Source organism: Desmodus rotundus, chromosome 9 (genome assembly GCF_022682495.2).
Source record: "Desmodus rotundus isolate HL8 chromosome 9, HLdesRot8A.1, whole genome shotgun sequence".
Lineage (NCBI taxonomy): Eukaryota > Metazoa > Chordata > Mammalia > Chiroptera > Phyllostomidae > Desmodus > Desmodus rotundus.
In genome coordinates, this window is record NC_071395.1 from 93,285,575 (window position 1) to 93,311,692 (window position 26,118).

General features: G+C 36.7%; 1 protein-coding gene across 22 annotated transcripts in view; it reads right to left on the bottom strand.

The window, feature by feature from the left end:
- BCAS3 (BCAS3 microtubule associated cell migration factor) overlaps nucleotides 1–26,118 on the bottom strand; it is a 487,145-nt gene that overhangs the window by 277,626 nt on the left and 183,401 nt on the right. For 16 of the 22 annotated variants that reach the window (XM_071219333.1, XM_053930625.2, XM_045182544.3 and 13 more), the window contains 5 exons: nucleotides 24,113–24,263; nucleotides 15,336–15,380; nucleotides 7,369–7,493; nucleotides 5,262–5,427; nucleotides 3,205–3,305 (listed from right to left, as the gene is read on the bottom strand). In XM_071219333.1, the coding sequence (XP_071075434.1) occupies nucleotides 3,205–3,305; nucleotides 5,262–5,427; nucleotides 7,369–7,493; nucleotides 15,336–15,380; nucleotides 24,113–24,263 (588 nt within the window). The remainder of the gene's footprint in view (nucleotides 1–3,204; nucleotides 3,306–5,261; nucleotides 5,428–7,368; nucleotides 7,494–15,335; nucleotides 15,381–24,112; nucleotides 24,264–26,118) is intronic. The other 6 variants (XM_024573300.4, XM_071219340.1, XM_071219341.1 and 3 more) reach the window with 1 other exon arrangement.

The following is a 26,118-nucleotide window of genomic DNA, read 5'->3' on the forward strand; positions in this document are numbered from 1 at the left end:
TTACATTTGAAAATACTTGTATTTTTTTAAAAGATTTTATTTATTTATTTTTAGAGAGAAGGGAAGGGAGGGGGAAAGAGGGGAAAAGAGAAACATCAATGTGAGGTTGCCTCTCACGCACCCCCTACTGGGGACCTGGCCCACAACCCAGGCATGTGCCCTGACTGGGAATCAAACTGGCAACCCTTTGGTTTGCAGGCTGGCACTCAACCCACTGAGCCACACCAGCCAGGGCTGAAATACTTTTAGTAATATATTTATCAATTGTCTCCAAGTTAGGAAATAAGAGGTGATTTTCAATATGGTTAAGTAAAACAAAAAAATTCCCAGTATTACATATGGTAAAAATATGGTGTATTTGTGTTTCAAGAGGTCATATTGTTTCAAATGGCTTCAGTAAAGAGCATTGGAGAAAAAGCAAGAAAGTAATAAGAAAGTCTTTTTTTTATTGATTGATTTTAGAGAGAGAGGAAAGGAAAGGGAGGGGGGGAAAGAAACAGACAGCCAGCCAGCCATCAATTTGTTGTTCTGCTTATTTATGCATTCACTGGTTGATTCTTGTACGCACCATGACTGGAGATCGAACTCAGAACCTTGGTGTGCTGGGAGGATGCTCTAATCAACTGAGCTACCTGGCTAGAGCAAGAAAGTCTTCTTAATGAGGTTCTAACTTGCATAAAGGGCTCAACAGATGGGCAGGGTAAAGGTGTTCTCTCTAAACTGGCTCCAGCATTGCTTGTACCAACCGTATTTCAGGGCTTTAATTCTCTGACACAGATGTCCATGCTTCGCAGATCGAATTCCTTCAGTCATGTAACATACTCACATACGCAGCGATCTCAATCAAATAACCTTCCTTTATGGAAGACGCAGACAAATTCTGTGTCTATACTCTCAATGTAAAGAAGCAATATAATACTTATTATGAAATTATCTGTCTCTTTAGTATTTTTTACCTATTAGTTATAACTATAGTAACATTTCACAAGATAAGAAAAAGCATATTAATTATCATCCATCACTTGGATAATGGATATTACGTGGTCGAAATTAGATAGCCAGAATAGGTATTTCATTATTAAGGCCCTGAAGTCTGTTATTTGAAAATAGGCACTTTTGAGATAAGTAACAACAGTACAGAATGATGCTTAAATGTATATATTGTTTTATAGTTTTTAAAGCGCTTCAGCCTTATTGACCATAATACCTTTATAACAACAAGTATCATTATTGCTGTTTTATATTTATCAAATTATTAGGAAATAGTTTGGAACTAGAACCCAAGCCTTTTCATCCTTATTCCATTGCTAGTCCATCTGATATTCAAAAGGTCCAACAGGAAATGCATTATATTACACATTTTAATTAGAAACCATAGAATCATCAGTGACTATGCTCTTTCAAATTATCTCTAATTCCTTTCTATTCCAACCCTGCACTACCTCACAGATTTGTCCTGTGTTCTCTGTAATACAGCCCTAATTAAAGCCCTCACATCTTGCTCCAGGGTCACTCAGCCTTCACTCCCCTCCCTGCCCCTCCTCTGAACCTCCTTTTACAAGACGGCCAGAGTGATCGTTCTAAAATGCAATTCTGATGGTGTGGCTCTGATGCCTGAAAACACTTGACGGCTTGCTACTGCCTACAGTGGCGGCTTGTAACCATGCACCTGGAGATGTGTGAAGTTCTAAGAACTGGACAAAGGTGTTCAGAGCTGCTAAAATCAAGTAATACCAAGGCGCTTAATTTGCTGGAACAGAACTATTGAGGGATAAAGATAGTTGCATTTGGTTTTTGCCCATGTCATTTTCTTACATATTTGAGACCTGCAAAATTAGTTATTTTTCACCCATGATGAGAGGGTAGAGGAAAAGGTGCTCATTATTTTAATTAAATATCATGTAAATGTCATGTTTTTTCTAATTTGTATGAAGGAGTTTAATATATGCTTAGATAATCTAGAACCTAACAACTTTTATGTGCTCTTCTTTTGAACCAGGAAACCACTTACATACTACCCCCCTCTGTAAAGTCTTCGGCAACTTACGGCATTGCCCTCATAGTTCATCGTACAACCAACTCTTCACGGATGCACCCGTCTCGCTGCATTTCACGTTTTCATTAAATTCCTCTCTCTCTAAATAGACACTGAATTCACTGACCACAGAAGAACAAACTATTCACATTTAAGTCCCAAGTACCTGACACATAGAAGTCACTCAATAAACACACACAGGAAAAATCAGTGAGTTCCATTATATGAGTGAGTGAGACTGACAACTATTTATTACAATTATGGAGTTTCATAACTGTACAGCACAGTCAACAAATTTTCTCTGTTTTCAGTATATTAACAAATTCTATATAATAACATAAAATAAAAGTTTTAGAAATATTTTACTTCATGCTGTATAAACACCGCCAAGTGAGAAAGTAAGTTCAATACAACAAAACTCCATGAAAAACATAACGTTAAATTTTAGGAAGTTTCTTTAAAAACACGCACTGCTTAGTGCCGTGACGTTTAATTAAGGATTCAGTCAATTCTACAAAACTGAATTATAATTGCAAAGAATGTTTAATTCTATGACCACAAACTGGATAATAAATATTAAACTGTCTTTTCATGATTGCCCTACAGACAAGGCTGTTCCTAGCGCAGTGTACATTTTCTCCTTAAGGAAAAAAAGAACCCGAATCATCTCCGCAAATGTAAGGGCTTAGATATGAAACTAAACGAACAAAAACCCTATGCAGTTGCAATCATTACTTCATTATTGCAAGTAAAATACGCCAAAAGAAAAACCTGCCGATACAGTTTTCACAGTGAAAAGCACTTAATTTTTTTCATGTCAGAAATAGATACCAAGTTTTATGAAAGTTTATTATATCCTAGTAGCCTCTTTTTTTTTTTTTTTTTTTTTTTTTTTTTTACTTTTGAGTCCACCAGACACTGCCTTGACATCAACTTACATAATTGCAGGGCTATCTCTCATGGCCAGGGAAGACGAACGGCCAGAGGCAACTCAATGTGTGCTAAGTCTGATGGTTTCTATTTGTAGTAAACAACTGATTGGCCTCCAGCTAACTGTTTACGGCCTGTGGACGATACCAGTGGTAATATGCATGGCTACATTAAAAGTCGGCATTTTAAGAGGAAATCTCAAAATGCTGCGTGGAAGGAACAAAACAAGAACTACTTACGGCCAGCAAGCAGGAACTGGTAATACTGTACAGCATCTGCAGCGAGGAGCAGAGGGTGGTTTGCATTAAATGGTGGCTGCAATTCATTCCATTGAGGCGTTCTGAGGAAACAGCAAAAGAATATTAATATTTAAGCTTAATAGATGGTATGTAAATCACCATCACTGTCACCACGTACAGACACTGATATAAACTCACACTATCTTTGTAATCATTAAAATGAACTTGGTGGAGTGCTGAAACCTGAAACACAAGGCCATCTGCTTAGAAAGAATAAAAAGGTGGCAGTGAGTCATACAAACTGCACAGAGCCAGTATTAGTTTAAGGCAGAAGCCCCTCCATTAGGACAGATTAGACATTCAAATTATTGGACAGAGAAGAGGTGTAGAATTCTAATTTTACCTAATTTCTGACAATTGTTAGAGCTCTCTGGTCTCAGAATATGTGTGTATTTTCAAATAAAATAAAGCAGGTAAAAGCGATTGGAAAGAAACAGTTATATTAATGGTTGACTGATTATAGACCTAACCAACATCTGAGTTCCAAAATAAGCCACTTATTTCAACAATGATGGTACCGTAATTTTAATGAGATCTGCCCCCTCACGAAGATATCGATCAGATTAACCTAGTGTAGTAAAGCAGTAGTAAAGAATGCTACAGCCTTCAAAAATTAATATAAGAATAGTTTAAAATGTCAAACGGAAAGGGGTCAGTTTTGTATCCGTTTTTGTCTGCTTCCTTCCATACATATGTCAGAACCAATTTTCTCCGTCTCTCCTGCACCAACCATACTGAGCCCTATGTGGAACAAGCTGTACTCTAGATTCCAATTCCCAATCCTCATCAGCTTATAAGGGTTCTAATGACTACGTACTTTTAAGGACTCTGAGTAATAAACATTTCTACAGTCTTAACCTTTGTGTCTTAGGGAATCACTTTAACGAAAACCTTGCAATCTATTTATATCAGTTTCTATTCTCTTTAGTGGCTGCCTCAATGTACACTCTATTTTCAGAGAGCACGAGACTGAAAATAAGAGGGAGCCCTAAGCTCTGCACGTGGAAAATGAAAACGAAAAACAAAAACAGAAAACCCCAAGTCCTAAAAAACAGGTAACACAAAGATTCAAGGACGAAGGAGTTCAAAAGGAGGTATTCTCCAAGGCATATCCCAAAGACAACTAACTGGAAACACAGGACTACACTAAAATTTGTACACAAAATGTCCTTAATAGCATAATTCATGGCAGGTAAAAAATGGACATGCCCATCAACTAATGAATAGATAAACAAAATGTGGTGCATCCATGCAATGGAGTACTATTCGGCCATAAAAAGGAACAGGGTTCTGATACATGCTACAACATGGATGGACCTTGAAAACATTATTCTAAGTGAACGAAGTCAAATGCAAAAGGTTACATTTTGTATGATTCCATGTATATGAAATGTCCTGGGTAGGCAAATCTAGAGATGGAAAGTGAAATGAATGACTGCTGAGGGGTATGGGGTTTCCTCTGGGGGTGATGAAGACTGTGTGGATGAGTACACCACCGAGCGAGAATTCACTTTAAATGGATGAATTGTATTATGTGTAAATTATGTCTCAATTTTTAAAAAAATTATCAATACATGCCACAATAGGGATGAACAAAAATAACTTTGCTGGGTGAAAGAAGCCAAGACAAAAAAAGTACACACTCTATGATTTCATTTATACATAAACTTCTAGAATTCTACCATAAAGTAACCTACAGTGACAGAGCAGATCAGTGGTTGCGTGGGGCTCCATTGGTGAGTGGTGATAAAGAGGGGCAGGAGGGAGAGAGTAAAAAGCGGTACTGGACACCATTTGCAGGCAATGGATATGCTCATAAAGTTAATTACAGGATGGTTTCCACAGCTGTATACCAATGTCAAACCTTATCAAATTGTATACTTTTAATATTTTATACAGTAGACCTATTTAAAAGAATGCATGTTGTATATTAACTGTAATTGAAAAACCAAACTTTTTCTTAAACAAAAAAGGAAAAGAAAAAAAGGAGGTACTACCTAACCAGAGTCCAGCTGGCTCGAGGTGATGTCATCATTTCCAGTGGGGTGTCATCGCTAATCTTGGGGGCAGTGCTAAGCGGCCGTGGCTCCATCAGGTGCTCCACCAAGGTGCCATAGCAGCTAATAATGTAGAGAGATTCAACGACGACTTGTTTGCACTGGTCTACAAGCAGAAAAACAGAGCCTGGATGTTTGACAGTGACAAAAATGGAGCATGGCATACTTTTTACAAGTTCCTGAGGCTGCTGAGAGAAAGTAAAAGGAATTTTTTCACATGGTGTCTGTCCCTTGCCTAAAGGTTGCCTCTCATTTAAGTATATACTAAAGAATATAAAAATCTCTATGCTGTCAAAAAAATTTTAAAATCTTAAGCAATGTATTTCAAGAATGATACAAATATACTCGAATTTCTAATATAGTGGAACAATATTTTTCAGTCTTTTGTATTTGTGTACAACATGTGTCCCACATTATGAAAAATCGGTGATATTAGGTAGGACAGGGAAGACGGACTGAAAAGGAGCAGTGAATGGACCAAGTCCCACTGGGTGTACCCGCTCAAGTGCACGAGGGACTCTTTGTAAGCCTGAATCAGCACACCTTCCAATCTACGTTCTCTCAGCACACTTTCTCTTTAAAATTTCTGGATTCAAATGAACAAACCGAAAACACACGTATCCTCCTCCCCCAAATTCTCTTCCTCCTATCAGTGGAACCACTGCCCCCATGGTAAATGAAGACCAGGCATACTCTGCGGTCGGGTGTTGAATATGGATCTAATCAAATGACTTTATAAGGAGTACACATGTCCTCAGGACCAAAACAGGTTTAGTCCTCTCTCTCGGGTTTTACAGTAAACCTAGGAGCATATAAAATCACTCATGAATGCTGGGTGGGTCACCTTATCTCTGTGCCAAAGGAATTAATTACAGCTGATTTGAGAGAATGGCTAATGACAAGTCAGTGGGGCATAAAGGAGTAGCAAGTTAAAAGGGTAATTAGAACAGAAGGGAGAAGCATTTGAAATCGAGCTCCACTGAGGGCTTTAACTAGCAACAAAAAGTCACTTCGATAACATCAGTAAAGCTAAGGAGGTAACAAAAAATAAAGATGGGATAAGAAAATGGAAGGCTTGCATACTGTACTCTGTCCTCTCCCACTCAGGTAAGGAACCTGCGGTGCCTGAGATCCTGTTTCCAGGAGAGGGTCACTGAAAGGCGATAACAGGGAAGGGGCTGCGTCTGGCTGCGGGGGTAAGCGTAAAGGAGAGCCATTTTGCCAAGAACAATACAGCCTGTGGAAGTCTTCAAAGAAGTGCCTCACTAACAACTCGGTTTGTGACCTACTTTAATAGTACTAAAAGAAGGGGGAGATCTTACTCAAAATTAAATACTTGGTCCATGAATGTAAGCATTCTCTTCCGCACAGAATCAACAAGCAATCACATACTAAACAGTAATTATATAAACATCTTAGGTATTGAGCCTGATGGTAAATAAAGGGATTTAAAAGAAAAAACAGCTGTATCAATTCAAAGGAGCAATGGTTACCATAAAAGGTGACCCATTTTTCTGAGTGGCAGGCTGTTTTTATTGTTTAATTTATGACATGGCCAAGTTGTTGTTGATTTTTTTTTTTTAAGTCAAGATTTAGCCTTTGAAAACCCGGTTTCAAACTCTGTTCCATCACTTACTAACTACTGCTTCTAGCTAAGATATTTAAACTCACTAATCTCAAGTTCTTCATATCTAAAATAGAGATAATTTTTTTTAAATTAAAAAGAGAGATAACAAGGTTTTCCTCTCTACATCTAGAGAAGGTATGAAATTAGCTTGTCAAAAATTTAAAAGCTACATTGAGAACACCTGTAAATTGTCACTAACAAAGCCAAATAAAAACACCCAATGGGCAATTCACTTAACATATAGTGAAAAGATAGACTTTCTTCTTGATTAGTCTTGAGTAGTTGAGAAAGACATGCCTATTGAATGGAAAAAGTGGTTTCTAAAATATTGGGTTCAGGATTATTCAAGAACAGCTATGAATTTTCCTCAAGAAACAAATATTACAAATGCCCGGTTTAATTCTTGGTAAAAATACTCACCTTTTTCTCTTTTCAGACCTGCACTATTTGCAATCCACGACCTGGATGTCCCAAACATTGCAGCCACGCAAAACTCTCCGCCCACTGATTTGCTGGGCGAAATTTGTGGAGGTGGTTTAACTTTGCTTAAAAAATAAAATAATAAAAAATATTACCATGATGAACTCACAGTCCTTGAGATGACATATTTTCCTTAAAATTCCACCCTTACGTATTCAAACCCTCCAATGCAGACATGCATTTTGCCTTAATAACTGGAGGCGTAAGACTGTGCTCTGGAGTAAAAGTAAAATTAGTCCAAAGTTCCAGAGCACGATCAGAATGGCAACTTATAAGGCCAATAAAAATTAACACCTTTTTGAAGTATGTGCTGGTGAAATCCTAGTCGGTTCTTTTCAGATGTATAACAATTCCCTGGAGACTTCAACGAGGAGCCAAAGAACCAGCATAAACATCTCATGATAATAAAATAATTGATTTACCATTTCATTTCGATATATAAGATTTGGGGTTGACGATTCATTTGAATGGAGGCGGCACGAATGAAAATAATGAGGTGATACACAAATGAGACCCTGAAAATGCTCTCAGCCACAGTGCTACGTAGAGTTACCAGGGGTGTCCGACCTTTTGGCATCTCTGAGCCACACTGGAAGAAAATGAGTTGTCTTGGGCCACACATTAAATGCATTATGACGCATAATCACACACAAAAAATCTCATGATGTTTTAAGTGAATTCATGATTTTGGGTTGGGCTACATTCACAGCCATCCTGGGCTGCAGGCAGCCCAGGGGCCGCAGGTTCGATACCCCTGAATGAGTGTGGAGATCTAATGGTGTAATGCAATTATATTCCCTCATCTCCCAATTTGTTTTCTCTTCGTAGATTGTGAAGATGATGTGTCCATTTTTGTTGTTTCTCACGTTTGAGGGCACATGAGGTAACTGCTGCTATTTCATACATTGCACATCTCAACCGTCAAAAAGCACTTGTTTTCCCCAAATCGGCTTTCACGCCGTCACCTCTAATACCAACACTTCCTCTTCCAAGCCTCTATTTCCCTTCTCTTTCGATTTGTGAAAGGCTTCCCCAGAGCTCATTAGCAATTTTGCCAACCACCTCACATAAACGGTGGGATTGTCTTAACTCACAGACCGGAAAACAGCCTCCCTGCACACCGGTCAAGATCGCAGCCGAGCTGGGGCACAAGAGTAGCAGAGCTCCGATGTTCCTGCTCTGCTAGTCTCTAGCATCAAGTAACATTATTTCTACCTTGTTTTGCTCAGCATCCTTTATCTCTTTATCCCTTAATGAAGTATGGTTGGATGGAGAAAGATTGGTTTTTGGAGTAAGGAAGAAACCTGAATCTGAATCCAAAGGCTACTACTTACTAGCTGTGTGACTTTTGGTTCAGTTATCTAACATCTCAGAGCTCAGACTACTAGTACGTAAAATAAAAATAGTAGTGCGGACCTCATAGGGATATTTTAAAGGTTAATATACAGTATTTTGGGGACTATAAGAAGCACTAGACCATAAGGTGCACCTAGGTTTTAGAGGAGGAAAATAGGAAAAAAAAACCCCGCTCCACCACCGCCACCCCTGCCAGCGAGCCAGGTAAGCTACATTCAGACTGTAAGATGCACCCCCATTTTCCTCCCAAATTTGGGAGGCAAAAGTGCATCTTACAGTCCGAAAAATACGGTATTTGTTCTCGAAGTGTCATCCCCTGGCTAGTAGTACCACCTTGGAACTTCTGAACACACCAATGTACATCAGGCCGCCCCCTAGACATATGAATCAGAAAACTCTGGGGGTGGGGCCTAACAATTTGCATTTGTAAGGAGCCCTCCGGACATTGGGTGCATGCTCAGGGTTAAGAAATGCTGTGCTAGGTGAAGTGCATAAAGCTCTAAGGGACTGCCCTTATCAGTACTCCCCCGTATCATCACGCTCAGCAATGCTAACTCCCCTTTTCTATAGCACACCTAATTTTTTAAAAATTAGACTTTGCTTTGCTGATCTCAGATCCCAGGTCCTCATGAGGACTAAAACAGTCCCCTCATATATTTTGCCTCCTGAGCCTTCTGTTTTGACATCTTCCTGCTCAGGAAAGCAAAAAGTCTGGATCAGAGGCCAGTGATTGGTCTTTTTGGTCTCTCTTGCTACCAAATCCATGGTAATACACAGCGCCATACATGAAAAGGTCTCATTTTTCCATCCATAATACTTCCTAAGCACTGCATACCAATACCCATGAAGATCACATCCACACCTAAAATACCAATAACCTTTGCAGAACTGCAATAACCTACCAACAGAGAAGAAGAGCCCTTTCTACCTGAACAAATGTGCACCTTTCCAGGGAACTGGCGTCGGAATTGTTCCTTCTGGTTATGATGCTCTTAGTTGTACTACATTAGAATGTAAACTCTCCTTTCAAGCTTTATTTCCATCAATGAACTACTATCACTGAGCTGTTGAGTTCCTGTAACGAGCATCTTTTAAGTTTCATTGGTCATTTTTAACCCTTAAAGAATTTGGGGAGGTTAGAGGGAATAGGAGGGGTGTGGGGAGAGGGGGGGGGGAGAGAGAGAGAGAGAGAGAGAGAGAGAGAGAGAGAGAGAGAGAGAGAGAGAGAGAAACACTGCAGGATTTTTTGAAAGGAGTTTCCAATTGTGTGACTATGTGGTTTTACTAGAATCACCATCAGGAAACAATAATACTGCAATGTACAAATAAGCTTCACAAGACAGAATTCAAAGCTCTTTTCAAGTTACTGAGTGTTATTTTTGTTTTTGTTTTCTTTAAATCATGTGGTAAGCAACAAGAGAAAACAAGTGAGCATGCCACTTCTTAGGAGGGCACAGACTTAGAAACAGTTGCTACCGGGCTGGATAGCAACCTTTATAATGTAACAAAAAAGAGTAGGAATATGATAGGGCATCAAAAGAGTAGGAATATGATAGGGCTCTTTGGCAATGCTCAAAATATATTCTATATGTTTATTAGTTTACAAATCTAATCAGCCAATGTCAAAAGTTAAAATCTCTCACCCTTCTTTAATGTTGCATAAAGCTCAGCTTCTGAACACACAACTAAAAAGTATCAACACAGTATCATTTTACATAAACTCATTATCTCCTACAGAGATAATTTGTAGTAAAAGTATGCTTAAAGTTATGTAATGATCATTTTTATTCCTATACTTCATTATTTCTTCTTTTTCCCAATATGAGGACTTAATAAATAACATTAGTAAAAGAGTTTGTGTTTAGCAAGTAAGAAAAGGAGTTTGCAACCCTGAAAATAACTTGCTACCTCCTATATGACATAGCTCTGTGTATTAGGTATGAAGATTATTTGATAAACACATTCATAATAAGTTATTTTTATTATCAACCTATATTTGGAATTGAGCTAAACAGAACATAGAGATATGTGGGCATATGTATAAGATTTCCAGAAAAACAAAAGGAGAAATAATCTGAAGATTACTATTAATAAAGTACTTCCTATGTAATATACCCAAAGGGAGAATATTTAACTTTGACTCAATTTGCCCTTCATCCTAAGTATTAAAAAGACCACGACCAGGAATGTGGGGAGGATGTAGAGTTGAACTTTTGAACAATGATCCAGAATATTTCTACTGCAAAATAACCTTTTGGTAACAGAAAGGTACAACACTGAAAAATGATACAGATGTGAAAGAAAGAAGAGTGAAAAGAGCCAGCCTTGTAAGCTGTGCTCGCCCATACATTGGTGGCTGACACTGACAGCATTCCAATGCTAGCCCTTTTTTTCTATCTTCCTCTCAACATCCCCCTTTATCCTCTAGGAGGGACTCAACAAATCTCATCACAAAACATTTGCTAGTTAAAAAGAATACCTCTGGGTGTTTGGAGCCCTTCTCTCACTTATGTATTTAACTTAATAAATTAGTAACATGACATAAAAATAAAATTTCAATGTATATATGTCCAGAAATTCAATTGTGCTGATTATGGTTATAAATGAACAAAACATTCTGATAGTACAGATGGATTCCTTTCTACTGAGAACTCACTCTCTTTACTCCCCTGAGCCTATCGTAAATGGCCCCATGTTCAAAAATAAAAATAAATATTTGGCTTAACTGCGAGCGAATGCAAAAGAAAAATGGGATTAATTCAACTTTCACTGTATCAGGCAAAATAATAATCATAAGACTTGACACAAGATAACATAATCAAAAGTAAAATAAGCACACAAAGAAACAAAACAAATAAGGTGCTAAATTAAAAAAAAAAGGAGTTTAACTTTTTGTCATCCCTTCTGGGAGACTGCACTATTTAGTCATAGAATGCGAGTCCTTTTTACTGCCATCAGAAGTTCTGGGGACATTAACATTACGACATCTTTTGAAATTATTTACAAAGACTTGAAGTTACCCATTGGCTTTTACTGTATTATGTAATCTGGTCAGATTAACATATCGAATTTCTCTTGGCTGTTTTTTTCCCTCCAGTATTACTGAAAAGAAAAAAAAACCCAGCAAAACTCTAGTTTTGATATCTAGTTTGAAATTAGGAAAATGATGCCCATTGGGATGATTTTACTGTGTCCCACAGGACGGGATACAAGCGCTGTATCTGTGGATGGCAGAAAAACACCAGCGAAGTCCAATGTCCTGTTCTGAATGACTCAGGCATGAAGAAGCTAAAGTGAGATAGAGGCACCATTTCTTTCCTTCTCTAAAGCATAAGCACACAGTCAATGTTCCAGTTTAAACTCCAGACACAACATTGGTGTAAGAATTACAAGTAGCTTAATGCCTTTGTGTTAAAAAAATATGTGTCTTCATATTCCTCACTGGCATTAAGCTTTGAAAAGGAATTTAGAAGTTTTCTCTCACTTTCAACTTTATTTTGCTAAAATAAGAACTAAGAGGTAAAGTGAAATTATTTTAAAGATATTAATAATGTATCTAAAATTATTCTATCACAAATTGTTCTTAGAGATCTAACAGATTTATATGAACTTTACAGATAAAAGGTTATCTTCTCCATCTATATCCTCCCTTCAAAAATGAAATTATAATATTTTAGTATTTTCAGAATCATGAGAGCTTGAATAAAATATTTACATATTGATCAAATAAATACTTTCAGGCATAGCTAATTAAAACTTTAGTATGCTTTTATATGTTTTAATTCTTTTTAAAAATTAACCCTATATAATATCACAGGTTATGTGTAAGGGAGACATATACTGTTATGTATATATACTTTTCTTTTGATTAGCCACTCAAAAATAGCAGTAGCTTAAACACAATACTACACTTGCACATTTTGAACTCAATAAATACTTGTTACTTATTTGTAATACTGAAAGCACAATTCATTTTTAAAAATTCACAATGGTATTTCTCTTAAAATTTCTGTATTAAAAATGTATCTATGTGTGATTATTTTATTTTATACAGTTTTCAAACTCAAATATTCTAGAGTAGGCATAATCTTTGGAATGTATTAAATGTTGTACTTAAACATCAAAGATGGCCTACACAGTTAACTTCCAACACATTTATTTTCTTATCAAAGGGAAAGACGTTATTTCAAACTGACTCATCTGACACTATATGGATTAAACAATTAAACAAGTTTATTGAAGAAATAAAAATTAGTAGGAATTGTGGCCTATCAAAAGCAAAATCTCATTTAAATATTAATGTTACAACCTAAAATAAAAATTTTATGTAATTTATGTAATATTTTAAAAGGAACTGTAGTAAAAATTTCATATTCTTCCAAAATACAAGTACCCTACAACTAGAAGTACTATAAACATTTTTATTTAGAATAAACAGTAAATAAAACATTCTCAAGTTGAATGTCAAATATGGAAAAATAACAAAAACTGTTAAAACAAAGAAGCTCTTGTAAACATGGAAGTTGTCAAATTTATATTCATTTTGCTGTCTTAATTTGAGGTTCCATTAAGATCTTAATGGGAAAAACATGCGCCACTAGCAAAGGAGCGTATTTTAAAGGAGGATCTTTTAGGCTAGCATAAGTGACTAAAAACGAGTTTCTTGTGAGCTAACGATGGCATCAAACAAACCACAAACCAGTCTTCTGAAAGACAGGCAATGATTTAAAAGTCTACTATATTTCATATATCCCTTTCTTTAATCTGGCTCTTTTAATCTTGTTTCAACCTCAAATCATTTCTGGTTGACAAGTGCTTTGGCTTAAATTTGAGGCGCACATAAGCTGTTGAAGGAACGGACTTTTCTTATTTAACATACAACATTTGTTACTCCATCTTTCCTTCTATGCTAAAACTTCAATCTTTATTAACATACTAAAACTCTTTTCTTTGTACTTAGAAGGAGACATTTATCCTATGATGGGATCTGATTTAATTCTGAGTTTAGTCTACAAAGGAATTTTGTCATACGTTGAATCTGGCATTTAAAAGTTGACTGCTTACTATAAGCTCCTAAGAAAGATTCATGTATCTTATTTGTTTTTTGAAGAAATCTGATTAACCAAAGAATAAAGATGGACTTCCAAGGAACTTTTATCCACTTATACCCTGAATTTGTTGAGAATAACTTCATAATCTGTGCCCTAATTTTGATGCTATATTTCACAAAGGAAATTTTTACGATGTTTGTCACTCTGTTCTCCTATGATGATAACATTTTCAGATGTTCTTGTGGCATAATGAACACTGAAATTAGTTTGTGTCTAATTACACTGTACCTCAAAGTAGTATTTAAGCTTCTCTTTGTCCAACAAAAGAAAAAATACTGGGAGGGTTCTTTTCCAGGACAATGGGGCAGTATGGACAATCCCCAGTAGCAGTTATGAGAAATATATATATGCAGAAGTCTTTTAGGTCTTCTGAGTCAATCTATAAAACCGATATTACTTATATTTACCGAAACATCTTTTTGACTCACTTGTTCTTAAAAGTAAAAAAACATAATCTAAAGAAGTCTTTTCAAAATGATATTTTCTCTTTAAATAAGGAAATAACAGTGGCTGCTAACATTTACTGAATTTTTATTTGTGCTTAGCAATTTATACTATCAGTTCATTTAATCCTCACAATGAACCTGTAAGATGCGTGCTACTGGTAACTCCACTGACAGATAAGGAAATCAAGACACAGGAAAGTTTAGAAAGCACCCAAGACCACAGAGGTAGGAAGTGTATGAGCTGAGGTTGAAGATCTAGGCAGTCTGATTTGGGGGCCCTGATTTTTAACCATTATGTTAAACACACTATACCAGGTTCTAAATACATTCTACTTCATGTCTTTATATAAAAGTATTAAATACATTGCTTCTTTTCAGTGGTCATCTTCTCTACGACAGACGAAGCTGTAGTTTATGCACTGCCACATAAGAATTTTCCAACATAAATGTAAGCTATGGTGAGTAGGTGTTATTAACTCAAAATAATAAATTATTTAGGAGTTTTTATGTGAAACACCAAAATTATTCAAAACAGAAGTGACTCTTGTTCCTTTGGTACCAAATATAGAAATTTACAGGGTATTTTTTATATTGTAGTAGATATATGTAGTAAATATATTTATACTACAAAATATATCATATCTTTCAATGTTCAGCATGATATGTAGGAAGCTTCTATTACTATAATACTCAAAGCTTTAAATGTGTTAGCCTTGTCATATTACACTAGCATTGTGAGAGAACTCTTCTAATTCCTTCTCTTTAATATTAATCTGTGATTCTTTTAATTTGAATTTTCAAGAATGAAGTAGACCCAAGAAAACTGCAGTTTGCAGTATAAATGTCAACATTGATGCCCATCTACAAACTGTTCAGAACTTCGGTGCATCTATCTGTGACCAGGTCATGCAGCTGAGAACAACAGCACCACACGCCTATGCTCAAAGCATAGGGTGTACAACAAAGGAATTAGGCATGCGGGACCGAGACTCACCATGGAGCTTTTATGGAAAAACACCCCGCTCCAAACAGATAAGGCCTTCATGGAAAAGGGGGGAAAATGCACAAAAAATTAGAGGAAAACTCATTTAACATTAACAAATAACATGTAAATCATACTGTTATAGGGTATGGATAAAATAACTGAAAAAACCAGTAGTCATTGGTAATTCTGCTGTAGATACTAATGACCCTGATATACCAATAAAAATGATGTGCAGTGACAAAGCCCTGAATTTTCATAGGGTTAGAGGTTTCAAAATGTTCTGTTTCTCCCCCTTTTCTGGAGCAACCCTGTAGGGTTCCTAGGTAAATTAAAATAAACTGCACTTCTGAGGCCCTTTAAAACAAAGTACAAGTTAAATGGAATAATCGGATGGAGAGAAGAGTGGGATCGGCAGCAACAGATGTGTGCTTGTGTGACACCAAATGTTTAAAACCAGCTAAAGATAACACAGTAAAAAAAAAAAATCAATAAGCATTGTCTGCTGTTCACCCGTTGTAGTCTCAAAGCCATAGAAAGGAAGCACATATTTCTAGGCTGTTAATTTCTAGTAAGTTGAACTGCATATTGCTGGTCAAAGGAATAAACATTAAATACAAGTACCATGATTTATTTTCATTTAGGGTCACACTCCAGGAAACTGGCCTTTCTCTTAATAGTGATACTAGACATTAGCTCCCCTCTATTGGGCTGGTCTAGAATCAGTAAACTAAAGCCACAATTGCTAGTTTGAAATACAACTAGGGATACAAAGTCAGACTGCAGTGTTACACATATTTCCTCTTAATACTCTCTTCACAGTAATTAACACATGCTATGCCCATTTGCACACAAAGACGGCTGGCTGATTTAATTATATCCAGAACAAAATATTGCTGTAGCATCTGACACTTGGAAGGAAGATGTAACAAATTGAGAAGGAAAGCACACTGGCAAAACTCAGATATTTTCTTCTTCTACTTTGGTGCTAGGCACATTTCAAAATTCCTGCTAATTATCATTAATCTCCCAGTGAATTGAGTATATTTGACTAAAAACTGAACCTTGAAAATAATGCTTTCACAACATTAACTACAATTCTGAGGGCTACAGCACAGAAGACAGCAGGCAACAGAGATACTAAAGAGAAGAAAGAGTGAGATGGAAGAACTGAGATATTGAAAAAAGAAAAAGAAAAGAAGGAAACTTTACAGATGATGCCAATGCAAAGCAAGGAGCTCCCTCTCCCAGTTCATTAACTGGGACCGCAGCCACAGAGACAGTGTCGTCATCCACACTGAAAAACAGTGGATTTCAAACTTTTTTTGACTGTGACCCATAAAAAGGTTTTCTTCATGTGCAAGCTGTTGTGTCCATAAAAACACACAAATTGAAACAACAATTTAATGAACGTGTTTTTGTTTGTAATCAACTTTACTATTTTCTATTTCAGTGTTTTCTAAACACTCATGATAGGATTTAGTTACAATGAAGATTAATACATATCCTAACAGGGCAGGTCTGGGAGGGGCCTGAGACTCTATATTTCTAACAAGCTCCCAGGTAAGGCCAAAGCTGTGTGTTTGCAGAACCAGTAGCAAAACTGCATTTTATTCTATTCTATTTCATTAATGACAGAAAAAATCACAATCCCCTTTTCTGATTTCATGATTCACTAATTGCATCAGAAACAAAATGATACTGCAGCTCACCCTGCACCTCGACAAACACAGAACTGAGAGCACGTGGAGACTCCAATCAGGAAGTTCAAGGTGCAGTACGTTTCCATGTGCCCACAAATACCTCCCACGTGCAGAGGTTATTGTTGGCTCACTGGACCCGACTTCCTTTAATTTTCTTCATGCTGCAAAACACGTGCTGACAGGAGAACTTGTGATCTTGACCGTCCAGTCATGAGATGCTCTTCTGTGTATATTATATATATAGACACTGGAGAGTCTCCCATCTCATTCCAAATATCAGACTACAGCTCATTCATTGTAAAGAATTTTGAAAGTTTTATCTTTGTTCTTTATGACTTAAAAGGCTTCTCTATGACTCCCCCAAAACCAGCCACACAAAAATGAAACAAAACAAACTTTCTACATTTCAAAAGACCAGCTGATGTTCTCTACCTGTAGAGCCAGTAAATACCTTTTTCCAGGTTTGGGTTTCCTTATATACAGAAGGGAAACACACGCTGGTCGGGTAGCTCAGTTGGTTAGAGCATCATCCCGATACGCCAAGGTTGCAGGTTCAATCTCCAGTCAGGGCACACACACAAGAATCAACCAATGAGTGCATCAATGAATGAAACAACAAATCGATGTCTCTCTCTTCCTCAAATCAATAAATAACAATTTTAAAACAAATAAGTAAAAAGGAAACATATCAGCCCAACAGATTAAACACAAACTTTAAAAAAATCTCTTAGATTCCTTTCCAGGCAGGAATTGTGTATTACCAACAACGAGATTTGCACAGTTGTGCCCTTCCCCACAATCCCAAAATTCAGTTAACTGCCCAGACACTGCAGTAAACAGGCCTATACAAACAGCAGCATTGCTAAGTTTAAACTCAGCATGGTTTCCACTGTTCACAACATAACCCAGTTGTGTGAGTCTACCGTTATCCTTCTTCAAGAGAATAAGAATCTACTGGGTAACACAGCTCAAGGAGAAATCGGAGGGCTAGAGAAACAGGGTGAGAATCCTCTTTAGAATGTACACTTGGCACGTTCCCAGTCTATACTCACCCACTTCGTACCCACTCCTACAAGCTGGCCCTCTGCCACATACATGTAAAGGAAGAGCCACAAACTCCCAGGAATTAGAGTGACTGACGTAATTACTGACTTTGTATGGGTAGTGTCAGCTGCTCTTTTGAAATGTGCCTGCTTCATCTTTCCTCCATAGCAAAGGAATGAAAATATAAAGTCACAAAGGACAACTCCATGATCCAGCTGTCTTCACCTATGGCTTTCTCCTCCCGCTCCAAAATCCCACTGTTGTAGCTTTATACGGGGGAGATTAGAAGGCAGTAGAGAATATGAGAGGGGGAGTCTATGTTGAATTAAAACTGTATTAACATACGCAACTCAAATTATCATAGTTATTAAGTATTTGTATTTTCCAAATGCTATTAAGTTTCAGCAGATTTAACAATCCTATCATAAAAAACCTATTCACTTTGTCATGAATATGTCCTTTTAAAGCTAAATTCTGAATGGAAAACATCAGGACTGGCCAAGAGACGAAATATCAAGATACATTTATTAGAGACTTATTTATTGTCCAGCATGAAATGACTTGGCCATTGCTTCTCAAAGGGTTTCTTCTGGAGACTTTCAGAAGACAGGGAGGAACTGTATTGTATATCATACACGTTAATGCCAAGTAAGTCTGTAAAGTCAGGTGCTTTTTGCTGAACGCCACACAGCACCACAAAAGCTTTGGTCTTACTAGCAGAAAAAAAGGCAAATATGAAGATTCTTTAAATGTAAATAAAAAGTAAAACTAGACTTGATTTGAACATGTTGAAATCCTCAATAACCTAACTCTAGTGCTGAAAAGGTAATAATGACTAGGTCCAATCATCTGCTGAGTTAAAGAAATAGTTGGAGTTTAAGAGAAAAATACTACAAACATACTCTGAAAGTCCCATTTTATAACTGATCACATCCCATGAGAATTCAGGCACTATCACTTAACAGACATCAGAATGAGCATCTATAAATATTACATGTACTGGATAGGAAAAAGTAGAGGGAAGGCCATACAGCACTTTGTGGGAAACTGGAAAGCCATACTCTCTAAAGGGATGTTCTAGGGGCTGCATTCCATATGCCCCCTGGGAGGGAGCGACTGAAAAGAACTCAGATGCATCTGAATTATTCCTCATGTCATTTTCAAGTGTTACTTTTAATTTTTCATTAACATTAACTATTACCTACTAAAGAGACCTATGGCACTGTTGGCTCTCAAATTATTCATCTGTAGGGCAAATTGAAGCTGAAACAGACAGGTAAACTGTCCAATTTGAGATATATTCAACAAGCATACTTAAATGACAAACTCAAGGTTTTTGTTAAAAAAATAGTAGATGTTGTTCAAATTCTGGCAGATGGGACAGAAAAGAGACTAGAACAGCATAAATACATTGAAAAATTTCATAGGGAGTTATTGATGACTTTTAATACAGTACGTAATATACTTTATCTGCCCTTCCTGGCCCCCCACCATAGATTTATGCTAAAATGGGACAAACTATGGTGCGGTTTAAGAACTTGAGTGATTTAGCACAACAGTCGGAAACTCTAACTATAGTAAGTGTATCGCACATGTTGACACATCCATTATCCAATCTAGTGAAAGAAAATACACTGTCCATAATTTCATATACGTAACCACGTGTTAAACGCTGCCAGTACTAAATAAAACCAATCATCTACGTTTTCTAAATGCAGCTCTTGCTCAGCACTGGCACAGGGTTCGACAGTGAGGGGAGGTGATGGGAACAAAGGTGTGGGGGAACTTATATACTATAAGCCAGAAAGATTATAATTCTACACCTATAGATTTTTGAGATGAATAAACTGACCTACGACACACTGATAACAGGTGGTAGAACCAAGATGAGAAGCCAGGGCTTCAGAGTCCTAAGTCAATTTTCTCCCACTACATTACCTAACACACACCCACGGGGCCAGGCCCAGGGTTCCCAATAACTACCGCAAACTACTCACTAAGAAATGATTAAATATAAAGATGGGGGGAGGGGAAAGCTGCTCCATATAAAGAAAAGGAAACCTATGAAAAACACCAAGTCATCTCCTGTTTACTTCACTAAATTTGGTCAGCTAGTTAACAGCAAGTAAGTAAATTCATTCCCAATTTCTTTATTTTTAATTCCTATGAAATCAGTCTGCCCTCTTTTTGAAATTTACTACTCTCTGCTTGTGCCCATGAAGTGATATGCATGAATTACTAATTTTTGACTTAATGCACATAAAATAAAGTATACTGAACCTTTTGCATAGGAAGCATTAAAAAAACGTTATCACTTACTTGATTCACTAATTTGCCCAAATATCTATGAAACGCTGCTAAATAAATCCCTACTACAAAAACTTAACACTCCCAAACAAGGATCAATCCCTTAGTACTTGGTTTCACTTTTAACAGATGAGGAGAACTATTCTCCACGTGTGATAAAAACACGATGGAGGCCTTCAATCCCAGACTGGATGAAAATGGGTTCTCTCTGAATGAGTGAGCGTTGAAACAAATGATTCCTAGCACTGCTTTTGCCTTCACCGGTGTACACGGCGCTGTAGTAGGGTTAGGCAGCAGCTGTTGCCAAAATAGGCCTTATTTCCTCCAAGTGCTGCTTCAAGGTACAGAACATGAAGGTGTAAACACACCTGTCTTCTGCCATTTGGAGTTTTGCTGGCCGCGTGCGTGTCTCAGAGTAAGACAGACGGTCCCTGACACTGCTCAGGCGCTCAGAGATACATATTTCCAAGAACAAGGGCAGATGTGAAATATGGTAAGTGCGTGTTTCTTCCCCTGAAGGTTTGAGTTGAGGCTGCCATCTAATTTGGTTATTTAAATACAGGATGCTAGGCAACCCTTAGAAACCTCTGTGCTAGAAATGTAGGGTTCTGTGCTTATTTTATGCCTTTATAACGACATGTAGGACATAGAACAGATAAATATTGACCTGACCTAAGAAAGTATATAATTTTACTGAATAAGTTATCAGGTCTATAGGAAGTAGTCATAGAACTTGCATGTCTCTAAACGAGTGTGCTCTGTTCTCTTTCTACATAATCCATGTCAAACACTTAATTTTATTTTTAAAATTCTAGGAAAAGCATTTCACAGAAGCAAAGTTAAGAGTAAATCAGAAGTTTCAGAATGAAAAGAGATCTGGAAAATGAAAAGCCCATTTGCTCATCACTCTGGTGACCTTGATGTGGCAATCAAAATTCTCAGTAAGTATAATAAAATTTAATGGAAACAATGCAAATTAGCTAAGTGCAGTCTTGAAAACTGGTCACAGTAATAATTTATAAAGTAAAAAATAAAATAAGACCCTTTCCAATCTAATGGGATAAAATATAATAATATAAAATGTCTGGGATTTGCTTCAAATCTCCGTATATGTCAAAAATGAAAATTCGAGGAATATATGTTGTTCTTACAAAACAAGTATTACTTCTGGTAAGGCAAATACATGTATTTCAATGTAAATGCTAAGTGTTAAAAATGATAAAACCACAAATTATATTCTGAAAACTCTGTGATCAAATGTTTGGATGAATTATAGCAAAAGAATTATAAGGAAAGTCACAATAGCAATTTCTGAATATAATCAACAAACACGTCAGAGAACGGCTTAGGCGTATTAAGGCTTGGAATCTAGCACCAGCCAAGTTATGAATACTATGACTGAAGTGTTTATAGGTCACTGTAATCTGTGTTAATAGGAAGGAAAGGAGTAGAAGGGGAGGAGGAAAAAGAATAGTGAGATGAGGAGGGGAAGAAAACAGCAGGTGGGGTAATTCTTGTGCATCAAAGCTCTTTCTCAAGTGGAGAATTCATTCCAGACATCTATATAAAAAACTAATAAAATGAGTTAAAAAGCCTCTTGTTTTGATAATGTACTATGGTTATATAAGAGAATATCCTTGTCTTTAGAAATGACATACTGAAATACGTAAAAATAAGGGGCTACTAAGTCTGCAAATTACTCTGAAACAGTTTAGGAAAAGCATGGTATGTATATGTATGTATGAGAAAATATGAAGACTAAGGCAAAGATATTAAACTGTTAACATTTGGGAAATCTGAGTATACAGAAATTCCTTTTACTAGTCTTATAACTTTTCTGTAAGTCTGAATCTATGTCGAACCTGGCAAACAGAAAATGGTTTCATAATTGAGATAAAAAGTAAACAATATGATACATGTATCTTGAATACTCATTTCAAGGCATATCACTCAAATTCATATTATTTAATTCATTGATAAATAATTATTAAATTACTTATATGAGAGTCTCATATACATGGTCTAAAAATCTAGGCATTGTGACCAAGTTTTTAAAAAGAAAAGGGTACTAGACTTATCCGGGTGATCATTTTGTAAGTTACCACTATGCTGCACACGTGAAACTAATATAACATTGAATGTCAATTGCAATTGAAACATTAAAAGGAAACACAGCTGATCTAAGTTCATAAAGTATGGTAGCATAGGAAAGCACCAGCTAACTCAGTTTCTACCTATCTAAGGGCAGAGAGAGAGTAGCAAAAGACAAAGTTAAAAAAGAGTGAAAGATTTTATCTTTTTATTATGGAAAATTTCAAACATATACAAAAGAGGACTCGCTTTCCATCCCTCCCACAAGTATTTTGGATTAAATTCTAACATCACAGAACTTCAGTCACTATGGGGAAGCTTATTTGAAAGACAGCTAACTCTTTCCACTATAAAACAGCACAGCTGTTAGATTTTAAAAACACCAATCATAAACACTAGAAACAGAACTAAAATTAAATTCAGGAATAACAATTCTTTCATGAAGATTCACTAAAGACAGGCAAAAACTCCTAAGTTGATTTTGTACAATGCTGATTTGGGACCTAAGATTGTTGTATTTTTCCTTTTCTTTTCCTTCACATGCAACAAACTCAATCTTATTTCTGCATTCAGCAATAGGATTGTTTTATACACAAAAAGCTGGGGAGAGGGTCAATCTCTCTGATATGGTAAAATGTGGAGTTCAAAGGCCTTGTCCCTCAGAATAAGTAATTCTTCTCACAAAACTGCCCTCTGCAAACATTTTACCACCTAGCAATCAATACTAAGACAGCCAAATAATTAATACATTCCTTTTGTTGGAAAGGCCCTGAAGACTATTTGAAGCCAAGAGAGGGTTTTCTCCTGACTGGCTTAATATACAATTTGAAGACAGTTGTTCCATTTCAAAGTAGGTTAAGCCCCAGGCTTGCTTATTGATTAATGTGGCTAATTTGCTTATAGACATATGTATTTTCTGCTACAAATGGAATTTCAAAGGTATCACACAACTGAATACCTAATGATAGCTTAAACACAGCACTTTCTTTTCAGGAATCAAAAGAAGTGATGGCCCTATATTTCCAACAGGTAGGAATTTATAAAATTTTTCAATAGCTAAAATACACACAAATATATGAATTGAAGTGTATCATCAAGTCTTTGAGGGTGCCAGTAACCAATCCTGAGTACAGTGCGAATCTTCGAACTGTGTGGCTTGAAAACTACCCATAATGTCACATCATCCTGATAATAATAACGGGTTATTATATGTACATCACACCTCCACGCAGAGGATTTTTGTAAAGAATTAGAAACATGGCTGTCATCTAAAGTCCTCTTCTTAGCACTTGTGTCAGTCAAAATTTGGGAGTAGTTATAAATCCAGATCACGTCAACAAGAGAAAGAAAATGGAACTGTCTTTTCGGACAAAGCCACAGGCAGCGAGAGTAAGAGTAAGTAGACAGATCTGGCTTTTATTAGCCAATACGCATTTTCACAGCTTGTCACTGCTTTGTTTTTTCTGTGATGTGCACGCACATGGCTGTGCATGTTTTATACTTTGTACTTAATCTTCTGCCATTAAGTTTCATATGGGCTGGAAATGAAAAACATAATCAAAACCACCCAAACAAAAAGTGTGTTTAATTTTTATGTATTCAGTCCTCTACAATGGCTATTAAGTGTCAAGCCTGAAGCCTTACCCTGTTCGTTTGGTGATGGTCCCCAATGTCATTGGCTGTTTGATTTGTGCAAGAGGCATCAACACCATCAAGCTGGGGAGAGGAGAGAGCCGAGGGTTGCCGGGGTTGTTGTTGGCAAAATTATTGTAGGAGTCTTGGCTGTTTAGCTTCCCTACAAAAAGAAAAATAAAGAAAAACATCACCAAGGGAAGTTTCCTTTTCTCATCAGGTTTGCACTAACTCCACTAATCACTGAAGAAAGATATCAAAGGCAGAACTGATTCTGAAAGAGTCATGATTATATGTTTGGGTTGGGGAGACACAGAATACTGGTTACATCAAGTGTGATTTGCTTATAAATAGAAACTTTAGTCTTTGGGGACGGAGGAATGCAGGATGCCAAATTGGATAGATGTTAAATGATTATACTAATAACTATTATAAAATTTAATTATAATTTTATGGTGTTATAGAGAAATACAGAGTAATTTTTAAGGTATGAGAATTTTTTTAAAAAATACAATAATGAAATGAAATGAAACGAATGAAATCGGATGAAACAAAAATCTCTCGAGTTTAAATGAAAGTTACCACAATCTTACAAATATGGGTTTAGGATTTTTTTCCTGATTATTTTTTAACCAGTGTCTTCAAAATATTGCCTATAATGTCCTTTACTCCAATACTATGATATCTGAAGCCTGAAGCAAGGCAGGATCCATGATCTCTTTCATTTTTTCCTGGTAAGTGATATCCTGGCCGAACATACACAGAACTCACTAAGGATTACATTTTAAATTTCAAAACTCTTATAACCCCTATTCAGTCACCTTTTCCCAAGGAAGAATACTGATGGGGAAGCATCTCTGTAACAGTAAATAATGGTTTTTCAGAGGGACTAAAGTTAGAAAAAGAACAGAAAAAAATCTTATTGAATCTTCTTCTTTCTAAAGACAGTCAGTGGTTTGTCGCCTTTCCCCAGTGGGCCATGATACCTCACAAAACTTGCTGCTTCCACCTGTACCTTGTCATTACCCACAAATCATCAGCTGGGATTTTGATGGGGATTTCACTGAATCTGTAGACCAGCTTAGGGAATATTGCCATCCTAACAATAGTAACTCTTCCAAGCCATGAACATGGGACATCTTTCCACTTATTTAGATACTCTCTAATTGTTTTGAATATTGTGTCGTAAATTCCAGGATACAAGTTTTTACACTTCCTTGGTTAAATTTATTCCTATTTTATTCTTTTTGATGCAACTGATAAACAGAAGTGTCTTCTTAATTTCCACTTTCAGACTGTTCATTGCCAGTGTAGAGAAATGCAGCTAACTTTTGTACATGGATGTCGAATCCTACAACCTTGTTTCTTAGCTCTACTGGTTTCTTGGGGATTTTTTTTTAAGGATGTTCTGGAAGAGAGTTTTACTTCTTCCTTTCAGTCCAGATGCCTTCTACTTCTTTTGTGGCCTAACAGCCCTGGTTACGACTTCCACTACAACACTGAACAGAAGTGGCAAGAGCAGACTGATTCACTTTTGAGTTAATTTTTGTGTGTGCAGTGAGGCATGAGTTGAGGTTCGCTGCTTTGAAAGTGGGTGTCCGCTTGTCTCATCACCATTTGTTAAAAAGACTGTCCTTTCTCCACGGAACTGCCTTTTCACCTTTGTCAAAAATCAATTGATCATGCATACGCGGGTCTATTTCTGGATTCCGTTTCATCGGTCCGTGTGTCTTTCCTTGCCTTGATACCACGTTTTCTTGATTACTGTAGTATTATAGCATTTTCCATGTTATTTAAATGAGCTCAATGTTTACAATCCAATAACTCTTCCATAGAGAGAACAAACATCTCACTGACCTAATTAATGTTATTTTCACATCATTGTTCCTGATTTTTTGAACCATTTTTTAGTCCCCTTTTATCCTCCTGCCCCCTGCAATCACCCACTGTTGTTCTTGATTTTCCATAAAAAGTATTTGTACTAGTTCTATGGTCAGCAATAAAAATGGTATTTATAA